At 37.1% G+C, this 12500-nt stretch overlaps 1 protein-coding gene across 1 annotated transcript in view; it reads left to right on the top strand.

Moving 5' to 3' along the window:
- LOC120037122 (doublesex- and mab-3-related transcription factor 2-like) overlaps positions 1 to 3656 on the top strand; it is a 7069-nt gene extending 3413 nt beyond the window's left edge. Inside the window, exons 3-4 of the mRNA XM_038983299.1 lie at positions 2458 to 3342; positions 3418 to 3656. Of these exons, the coding sequence (XP_038839227.1) occupies positions 2458 to 3342; positions 3418 to 3656 (1124 nt within the window). The remainder of the gene's footprint in view (positions 1 to 2457; positions 3343 to 3417) is intronic.
- The last annotated feature ends 8844 nt before the right edge of the window (positions 3657 to 12500 follow it).

The following is a 12500-nucleotide window of genomic DNA, read 5'->3' as shown; positions in this document are numbered from 1 at the left end:
TCTGACTGATATCTAACCTGCTTTATTTAACCTAATCTGTCTGATATCTAACCTGCTTTATTTAACCTAATCTGTCTGATATCTAACCTGCTTTATTTAACCTAATCTGTCTGATATCTAACCTGCTTTATTTAACCTAATCTGACTGATATCTAACCTGCGTTATTTAACCTAATCTGACTGATATCTAACCTGCTTATTTAACCTAATCTGACTGATATCTAACCTGCTTTATTTAACCTAATCTGTCTGATATCTAACCTGCTTTATTTAACCTAATCTGTCTGATATCTAACCTGCTTTATTTAACCTAATCTGTCTGATATCTAACCTGCTTTAATTAACCTAATCTGACTGATATATAACCTGCTTTATTTATCTAATCTGTCTGATATCTAACCTGCTTTAATTAACCTAATCTGACTGATATCTAACCTGCTTTATTTAACCTAATCTGTCTGATATCTAACCTGCTTTATTTAACCTAATCTGTCTGATATCTAACCTGCTTTATTTAACCTAATCTGTCTGATATCTAACCTGCTTTATTTAACCTAATCTGTCTGATATCTAACCTGCTTTAATTAACCTAATCTGACTGATATCTAACCTGCTTTATTTATCTAATCTGTCTGATATCTAACCTGCTTTAATTAACCTAATCTGACTGATATCTAACCTGCTTTATTTAACCTAATCTGTCTGATATCTAACCTGCTTTATTTAACCTAATCTGTCTGATATCTAACCTGCTTTATTTAACCTAATCTGTCTGATATCTAACCTGCTTTATTTAACCTAATCTGTCTGATATCTAACCTGCTTTATTTAACCTAATCTGATTGATATCTAACCTGCTTTATTTAACCTAATCTGTCTGATATCTAACCTGCTTTATTTAACCTAATTTGTCTGATATCTATCCTGCTTTATTTAACCTAATCTGTCTGATATCTAACCTGCTTTATTTAACCTAATCTGACTGATATGTAACCTGCTTTATTTAACCTAATCTGTCTGATATCTAACCTGCTTTATTTAAACTAATCTGTCTGATATCTAACCTGCTTTATTTAACCTAATCTGTCTGATATCTAACCTGCTTTATTTACCTAATCTTTCTGATATCTAACCTGCTTTATTTAACCTAATCTGTCTGATATCTAACCTGCTTTATTTAACCTAATCTGTCTGATATCTAACCTGCTTTATTTAACCTAATCTGACTGATATCTAACCTGCTTTATTTAACCTAATCTGACTGATATCTAACCTGCTTATTTAACCTAATCTGACTGATATCTAACCTGCTTTATTTAACCTAATCTGTCTGATATCTAACCTGCTTTATTTATTAACCTAATATGTCTGATATCTAACCTGCTTTATTTAACCTAATCTGACTGATATCTAACCTGCTTTATTTAACCTAATCTGTCTGATCTGATATCTAACCTGCTTTATTTAACCTAATCTGGGTTTAACTCTACACCATAAACCTGCAATAATTTGCAAGCAGTTACTTTTCTTTTTAACAAACAGTTTTAACATCCATAAAATGAACAGTTAAACACAACAGATCAAGTATACTTTCAGCAGTTTACTATAACATGATGTCTAACCCAGAAGGAAATCTATATAGGATCATATAGTATTATATTGTTATTATATAGTATCAATTAATATGATATAGTATCATATAGTATTATATTATTATTATATAGTATAATATTATTAATATAGTATTATATTATTATCATGTAGTATCATATAGTATTATATTATTATTATATAGTATAATATTATTAATATAGTATTATATTATTATCATGTAGTATCATATAGTATTATATTATTATTATATAGTATAATATTATTAATATAATAATATATTATTATCATGTAGTATCATATAGTATTATATTATTATTATATAGTATAATAGTATTAATATAGTATTATATTATTATCATGTAGTATCATATAGTATTATATTATTATTGTGTACTATCATATAGTATTATATTATTATCGTGTAGTATCATATAGTATTATATTATCTTCATATAGTATTATATTATTATTATATAGTATAATATTATTAATATAGTATTATATTATTATTATATAGTATAATATTAATAATATAGTATAATATTATTATTATATAGTATAATATTATTAATATAGTATTATATTATTATCATGTAGTATCATATAGTATTATATTATTATTATATAGTATAATATTATTAATATAGTATTATATTATTATCATGTAGTATCATATTGTTATATAGTTATATTGCTGCATTGCTCTACTGTCGGAGCTAGATACATAAGCATTTCGCTACATTCACAATAACATCTGCTAACCATGTGTATGTGACCAATAAAATATGATTTGATTTGATTTATGTGTCATCTCACCTCTGCCCCTGTTCTGTCTCCTCTCAGGATACCGTCCGGTGCAGGGTGACCCGTACCTGGGGGCCAGCCCGTCCCTCCCGCCCCCTCTCAGCGACAGGATGAGGAAGAGGAGAGCGTTTGCTGACAAAGAGCTGGAGAGGATCATGCTGGAGAGAGAGTACAAGGAGAGAGAGCTGCTAGGACCCTCCCAGGCTGCTCCAGCCTCTCTGCTCTTCCCCAACAGTCTGGTCCGGCATGCTGCAGAGTACAAGTCCTACACGAAGGAGGAGCCTCAGTACAACAACAAGGAACTCTGTCACTTCCTGTCACCCAGCTGTGTGGACCTCTCCCTGAAATATGCCACCAGCCCCAGCAACATGGAGCTCATCTCCTCCAATGTCTCCGTGGCGACCACCTACCGCCAGTACCCTCTGACCTCACCGCTGACCTCTCCGCGGGGGTTCATGGTGTGGCCACGTGGCCCCTCCCTCCTGTACCAGCAGTGCCTGCGCAATGCCACGGCCATCCAGAACATGAAGCCAGGTGCAGTCTGGGATCCCAGGACGATGGCCGCTGCCGCAGAGAGCCTCCCGCCCGACCACGACGCCACGGCAACCACTGCCGTCACTGCTGCCAAGCTGGAGGGGTCGAGGGTCGTTGTGGGCCTCCCCGAGGGTTTTGACCCCCAGCAGCAGGACGGCCATGCCCAGTCCCAGGCCTCTCTCACCCAGGGGGGGCACCGCAAACGATCAGCCTTCTCTCCCCCGAAGAGAGGCTTCGGACAGGCCTTCCCTCCAAGTACATCTCACCCTCAGCCTCACCCTCACCACCCCAGCCACGAACATGTCCTGAACAAGCTGAGCAAGGACAGCGCCAAACACACGCTATCCATGAAGCTCAACTCCTTTCACTCACTCATCCAGCAGACACTGAGTGAGAAGGCTAGGGCCGGGGCTGGAGAAAGAGAGAGGGCCGGGGCAGAGTTAGGAGCTGGGGCTGGGGAGAGAGCTGCGACCGGGGTTGAGCTCCGGGGCCCCTACTGTAACGAACTGCTGGAGGAAGCTGCCAGAAAATACCGTGAAGGACCTTCTCAGGACTTTTACAGTTTCAAAGGCTCTAATAGATACAGCAAGGAGTTCCTGTCTAAGTCAGCCGGGACGAAGGTCGTGTCCAGCCAGTCTCTATCCTTCTCTGTGGAGGCCATTTTGAACAGGCCATCACCGGCTATGAACAGAGCTTCACAGTAATAACAGTCATGTTTACCAGGTACGGACTGGGACCAAAAATCAACCCCAAATGTATTTTTACCTTGAGATCTCCATTATCGGCTAAATAATGATGATTCTGCACAAACCCCTCAATTAAGTCTGGCCCACTGGCTTGAAATGGACCAACCATCCTGGCATTGGACCAACTGCCCTATGACATATCCGTTTCTGTCTGCTCTGAACTATGTAGTGCTCTCTCAGACCATCTACTGTCCAAGGATTTGATCAGGAAATTGTTTTGACTGGTCTTCCATTACACAGACACACAGACACTCCATGTCTGTCACTTATTGCTGTAGTTGGTCTATTTTGTTATTCTTTTTAAATAAGCACTGCCTCTCAGTACCGATATACTTCAAGCAGTAATGTAAATGTTAATATGTATATTATCTTTTAAATGAGCATGTTGTAAATCTCTTTATGGTGTAGAGTATTTAAATGTATCACTGATGTGTCAATAAACTTTATAAATAATCTAAGCTCTTGTATCAGGTTTGGTGTTTAATTCTTTGGATACATTTGTTTTAATGATAATGATGTAATGATAACAATAACGACAATGATTTAATGACAACGATAATGATTTAATGACAACGATAATGATTTAATGACAACGATAATGATTTAATGACAACGATAACGATAACGATTTAATGACAACGATAATGATTTAATGACAACGATAACGATAACGATTTAATGACAACGATAATGATTTAATGACAACGATAACGATTTTACGACAACGATTTAACGATAATGATAATGACTTAATGACAACGATAATGATTTAATGATAACGATTTAATGATAATGATTTAATGATAATGATTTAATGATAATGATTTCATTATAACGATTTAATGTCAATGATAATGATCTAACGACAACGATAACGATTTAACGATAACAATTTAACGATAATGATAATGACGTAACGACAACGATAATGATTTAATGATACCGATTTAACGATAATGATTTAACGATAACGATAATGATTTAACGACAACGATTCAACGATAACGATAACGACAATAATGGTTTAACGACAACGATTTAACGAGAACGATAATGGCGTAACGATAATGATATAACGATTCAACGATAATGATAATGGTTTAATGATAATGATTTAATGATAACGACTTCATCATAATGATTTAATGATAATGATTTCATTATAACAATTTAATGATAATGATATAATGATAATAATTCAACGATAACGATAATGATTTAATGATAATGATTTAACGATAACGATTTAACGATAATGATTTCATCATAATGATCTAATGATAATGATTTCATTATAACGATTTAATGACAACGATAATGATTTAATGACAACGATAACGATTTAACGATAACGATAACGACTTAACGACAACGACAATGATTTAACGATAATGATTTCATCATAATGATTTAATGATAATGATTTCATTATAATGATTTAATGATAATGATTTAACAATAAGGATTTAATGATGTTTGATGTGATGGGCTGTGGGTCAATCTTGTCATTGACCATTGGTTATATATTAGACATTAAGAATTGTATAAAATCAGCATTTCTAAGGTCTGGATTCAGTGAATATCGCTGAAGTTTTACAGATTGAAATTTAAAGGTTGTTCCCGCATTAGTGGACAGTGCATTCACGGTAAACGCTGCATATGTCGCCATAATTGGAAATTAGCTTTAAATTTAGATTCAACGCTCCAGATTGAATACAGCCCAAGTACAAGTGTTTAGAAGTCATTGGAGAGGATTTTAAGAATACACTGTTACTGTATGTACATTTACATTACATTTAAGTCATTTAGCAGACGCTCTTATCCAGAGCGACTTACAAATTGGAAAGTTCATACATATTCATCCTGGTCCCCCCGTGGGAAATGAACCCACCACCCTGGCGTTGCAAGCGCCATGCTCTACCAACTGAGCTGTGACACCCCGTCATATCAGTGGTTTCTGCTATTTCAGCCACGTCTGTTGCTGACAGGTGTACAAAATTGAGCACACAGCTATGGCATCTCCATAGACAAATATATATATTCTATCTCTTGGTGATGTCATTCGGAAACACGTCAACTTTCACTGCTATGCGGACGACACACAGCTGTACATTTAGAGAAAACAAAATTAACTACCTTGGAAGCCTGTGTTTCAGACATAAGGAAGTGAATGGTGGCAAATGTTTTACATTTAAATTTGGACAAACAAAGATGCTAGTTCTAGATCCCCATAAACATAGAGATCTGCTGTTTGATGTGACAATTCATCTTGATGGTTATATATAAAACTGAATGACCTCTGATCGCTCTTTTGACATCAAGAATATTTCATGGGCAGCTTTTTTCCATCTTCGTAACATCACAAAAATCTGAAACTTTTTGTCAAAAAACGATGCAGAAAGGCTAATCCATGCTTTTGTCACTTCTAGATTAGACTACTGCAATGATCTACTTTCCGGCTACCCGGATAAAGCACTAAATAAACTTCAGTTAGTGCTAAACACGGCTGCTAGATTCAAGACTAGATAAAAAATGATCATATTACTCCAGTGCTAGCCTCTCTACACTGACTTCCTGTTAAGGCTAGGGATGATTTCAAGGTTTTACTGATAACCTACAAAGCATTACATGGACTTGCTCCTAACTATCTCTCCGATTTGGTCCTGCCGTACATACCTACACGTACGCTACGGTCACAAGACGCAGGCCTCCTAATTGTCCCTAGAATTTCTAAGCAAATAGCTGGAGGCAGGGCTTTCTCCTATAGAGCTCCATTTTTATGGAATGATCTGCCTATCGACCTTTAAGTCTTTCCTGAAGACTCATCTATTCAGTTGGTCCTATGATTGACTGTAGTCTGGCCCAGTGGTGCGAAGGTGAACGGAAAGGCACTGGAATGAGAACCGCCCTCGCTGTCTCTGCCTGGTCAGCTCCCACTGGCTTGCTCGCATTCTTCCATCCTTCCTGTCCTTGTCTGGTGGGGAGATCTTCGTGGGCTGTACTCGGTCTTGCCTCAGGGTAGTAAGTTAAAGGCCTGTTGATATCCCCTTAGTGGTGTGGGGGCTGTGCTTTTCCAAAGTGGTTGGGGTTATATCCTGCCTGGTTGTCCCTTTCCGGGGTTAACTTTGGACGGTTTCACAGTGCCCCCCGACCCCACCTGTCTCAGACTCCTGTATCTATGTTGCAGTTGTCTATGTGCCGGGGGGCTAGGGTCAGTCTGTTATACAGTATCTGGTTTAATTATTTATTTTATTTAATCTTTTTTAACTTGGCAAGTCAGCTTAGAACAAATTTACAATGACGGCCTACCCCGGCCAGACCCTTCCCGAATCCAGACAATGCTGAGCCAATTGTGCACCGCCCTATGGGACTCCCGATCACGGCCGGTTGTAATACAGCCTGGAATCAAACCAGGGTCTGTATTGACGGCTCTAGCACTGAGATGCAGTGCCTTAGACTGCTGGCCACTCGCGAGCCCAAAATCAATGGATTTCACATGACTGGGCAGGATATGCTAAATGCTAAAATGTTCTACTGAGTTGACCCTAAGTTACTTTAAACGGATTCACTATGTGAAGTGAAGTCATTATCTTATACTAACCATCAATTCTGTGCAGAAGTAACAGGACAAGGATTTGGCTTATCTCAAATTATCCCATTGGCTGGTCAGCCAGGCAGGGCCAATCAGAATGAGTAATTCCCCACAAAAGGGCTGTCTGGTGTCTGGTTTCAGACGATACTGCAGGTGAAGAAGCCGGATGTGGAGGTCCTGGGCTGGCGTGGTTACACGTGGTCTGCGAATGTGAGGCCGGTTGGACGTACTGCCAAATTCTCTAGAACGACGTTGGAGGCGGCTTATGGTAGAGAAATGGACATTCAATTCTCTGGCTCCAGAGTGAAATTTTATTGACCCCAGCACAAGGTACATCTGTGTAATGATCATTATGTTTAATCAGATTCTTGATGTGCCACACCTGTCAGGTGGATGGATTATCTTGGCAAAGGAATGCTCACTAACAGACATGTAAACAAATTTGTGCACCACATATGAGCTTTTTGTGCACATGGAACATTTCTGGGAACTTTATTTCAGTTCATGAAACATGGGACCAACACTTTACATGTTGAGTTTATATATTTGTTCAGTATAATTACATTTGATTGATTGATACTGCTGGTTCTACTTCTGCTGCTTCTGCTACTGCTGCAACTGCTGCAACTGTTACTACTACTGTTACTACTACTGCTGCTACTACTACTGATACTACTACTGCTACTACTGCTACTACTACTACTGCTACTACTGCTGCTACTACTACTGCTACTACTGCTGCTACTGTTACTACTGCTGCTACTGTTACTACTGATACTGCTGCTACTGCTACTGTTACTACTACTGATACTGTTACTACTACTGATACTGTTACTACTACTGATACTGTTACTGTTACTACTACTGCTACTGTTACTACTACTGATACTGTTACTGTTACTACTACTGCTACTGTTACTACTGCTGCTACTGTTACTACTACTGCTACTGTTACTACTACTACTACTACTACTACTGCTACTACTACTACTGCTACTACTGCTGCTACTACTGCTACTACTACTGCTACTACTGCTGCTACTGTTACTACTGCTGCTACTGTTACTACTACTGCTACTGTTACTACTACTGATACTGTTACTACTGATACTGTTACTGTTACTGATACTGTTACTGTTACTGCTACTGATACTGTTACTGTTACTACTACTGTTACTGTTACTACTACTGTTACTGTTACTGATACTGTTACTACTACTGATACTGTTACTGTTACTACTACTGTTACTGTTACTACTGCTACTGTTACTGTTACTGATACTGTTACTACTACTGCTACTGTTACTACTACTGATACTGCTACTGTTACTGTTACTACTACTGTTACTGTTACTACTACTGATACTGTTACTGTTACTACTACTGTTACTGTTACTACTGCTACTGTTACTGTTACTGATACTGTTACTACTACTGCTACTGTTACTACTGCTGCTACTGCTACTGTTACTACTGCTACTGTTACTACTGCTGCTACTGCTACTGTTACTACTACTGTTACTGTTACTACTACTGTTACTGTTACTGTTACTACTACTGCTACTGCTACTGTTACTACTACTGTTACTACTACTGTTACTACTACTGTTACTGCTACTGTTACTGTTACTACTACTGTTACTGTTACTACTGCTACTGTTACTGTTACTGATACTGTTACTGTTACTACTACTGATACTGTTACTACTACTGTTACTGTTACTACTGCTGCTACTGTTACTGTTACTACTACTGTTACTGCTACTGTTACTACTGCTACTGTTACTACTACTGATACTGTTACTACTACTGCTACTGTTACTACTGCTGCTACTGCTACTGTTACTACTACTGTTACTGTTACTACTACTGTTACTGTTACTGTTACTACTGCTACTGTTACTACTACTGATACTGTTACTGTTACTACTACTGATACTGTTACTGTTACTACTACTGATACTGTTACTGTTACTACTACTGATACTGTTACTGTTACTACTACTGCTACTGTTACTGTTACTACTACTGATACTGTTACTGTTACTACTACTGCTACTGTTACTGTTACTACTACTGATACTGCTACTGTTACTACTACTGCTACTGTTACTACTGCTGTTACTGTTACTACTACTGATACTGTTACTGTTACTACTACTGCTACTGTTACTACTGCTGCTACTGTTACTACTACTGCTACTGTTACTACTGATACTACTACTGCTACTACTGCTACTACTACTACTGCTACTACTGCTGCTACTACTACTGCTACTACTGCTGCTACTGTTACTACTGCTGCTACTGTTACTACTACTGCTACTGCTGCTACTGCTACTGTTACTACTACTGATACTGCTGCTACTGCTACTGTTACTACTACTGATACTGTTACTGTTACTGATACTGATACTGTTACTACTGATACTGTTACTACTACTGCTACTGTTACTACTACTGATACTGTTACTGTTACTACTACTGCTACTGTTACTACTACTGTTACTGTTACTACTACTGTTACTGTTACTACTACTGATACTGTTACTGTTACTACTACTGCTACTGTTACTACTGCTGCTACTGTTACTACTGCTACTGTTACTACTACTGATACTGTTACTGTTACTGATACTGTTACTACTACTGATTCTGTTACTACTACTGATACTGTTACTACTACTGATACTGTTACTGTTACTGTTACTGTTACTACTACTGATTCTGTTACTACTACTGATACTGTTACTACTACTGATACTGTTACTACTACTGATACTGTTACTACTACTGATACTGTTACTACTACTGATTCTGTTACTACTACTGATACTGTTACTACTACTGATACTGTTACTACTACTGATTCTGTTACTACTACTGATACTGTTACTACTACTGATACTGTTACTACTACTGATACTGTTACTGTTACTGATACTGTTACTACTACTGATACTGTTACTACTACTGATACTGTTACTACTACTGATACTGTTACTACTACTGATACTGTTACTACTACTGATACTGTTACTACTACTGATACTGTTACTACTGATACTGTTACTACTGTTACTGTTACTACTACTGCTACTGTTACTACTGATACTGTTACTACTACTGATACTGTTACTGTTACTGATACTGTTACTGTTACTGATACTGTTACTACTACTGATACTGTTACTACTACTGATACTGTTACTACTACTGTTACTGTTACTACTACTGATACTGTTACTACTACTGATACTGTTACTACTACTGATACTGTTACTACTGCTGCTACTGTTACTACTACTGATACTGTTACTGTTACTGCTACTGTTACTACTGATACTGTTACTACTACTGCTACTGTTACTACTACTGCTACTGTTACTACTACTGATACTGTTACTACTACTGATACTGTTACTACTACTGATACTGTTACTACTACTGATACTGTTACTGTTACTGCTACTGTTACTACTACTGATACTGTTACTACTACTGATACTGTTACTACTACTGATACTGTTACTGTTACTGCTACTGTTACTACTGATACTGTTACTACTACTGATACTGTTACTACTACTGCTACTACTGTTACTACTACTGTTACTGCTACTGTTACTACTACTGTTACTGCTACTGTTACTGCTACTGTTACTACTACTGTTACTGCTACTGTTACTGCTACTGATACTGTTACTACTACTGATACTGTTACTGTTACTGCTACTGTTACTACTGATACTGTTACTGTTACTACTACTGATACTGTTACTACTACTGTTACTGCTACTACTACTGCTACTGTTACTACTGATACTGTTACTACTACTGCTACTGTTACTACTGATACTGTTACTACTACTGCTACTGTTACTACTGATACTGTTACTACTACTGATACTGTTACTGTTACTACTACTGCTACTGTTACTGATACTGTTACTACTACTGATACTGTTACTGTTACTACTACTGTTACTGTTACTGATACTGTTACTGTTACTACTGTTACTGTTACTACTGATACTGTTACTACTACTGATACTGTTACTGTTACTACTACTGTTACTGTTACTACTACTGATACTGTTACTACTGCTGATACTGTTACTACTACTGATACTGTTACTACTACTGATACTGTTACTACTGCTGATACTGTTACTACTACTGATACTGTTACTACTACTGATACTGTTACTACTACTGATACTGTTACTACTACTGATACTGTTACTACTACTGATACTGTTACTGATACTGTTACTGCTACTGTTACTACTACTGTTACTGCTACTGATACTGCTACTGTTACTACTACTGATACTGTTACTACTACTGTTACTGTTACTGATACTGTTACTACTACTGATACTGTTACTACTGATACTGTTACTGTTACTACTGATACTGTTACTACTACTGATACTGTTACTACTACTGATACTGTTACTACTACTGCTACTGTTACTACTACTGTTACTGTTACTACTACTGTTACTGTTACTACTACTGATACTGTTACTACTACTGATACTGTTACTACTACTGTTACTGTTACTACTGATACTGTTACTACTACTGATACTGTTACTACTACTGTTACTACTACTGTTACTGTTACTGTTACTACTACTGCTACTGTTACTACTACTGATACTGTTACTGTTACTGATACTGTTACTACTACTGTTACTACTACTGATACTGTTACTACTACTGATACTGTTACTGTTACTACTACTGTTACTGTTACTACTACTGATACTGTTACTGTTACTACTACTGATACTGTTACTACTACTGATACTGTTACTGTTACTACTACTGATACTGTTACTACTACTGTTACTGTTACTACTACTGATACTGATACTACTACTGTTACTACTACTGATACTACTACTGATACTGTTACTGTTACTACTGATACTGTTACTACTACTGATACTGTTACTACTACTGATACTGTTACTACTACTGCTACTGTTACTACTACTGTTACTGTTACTACTACTGTTACTGTTACTACTACTGATACTGTTACTACTACTGATACTGTTACTACTACTGATACTGTTACTACTACTGATACTGTTACTACTACTGCTACTGTTACTACTACTGTTACTGTTACTACTACTGTTACTGTTACTACTACTGATACTGTTACTACTACTGATACTGTTACTGTTACTACT

This window comes from Salvelinus namaycush, unplaced genomic scaffold, assembly GCF_016432855.1.
Source record: "Salvelinus namaycush isolate Seneca unplaced genomic scaffold, SaNama_1.0 Scaffold1579, whole genome shotgun sequence".
NCBI classification, from domain to species: domain Eukaryota; kingdom Metazoa; phylum Chordata; class Actinopteri; order Salmoniformes; family Salmonidae; genus Salvelinus; species Salvelinus namaycush.
This window is presented reverse-complemented; position numbering and strand designations above follow the sequence as displayed.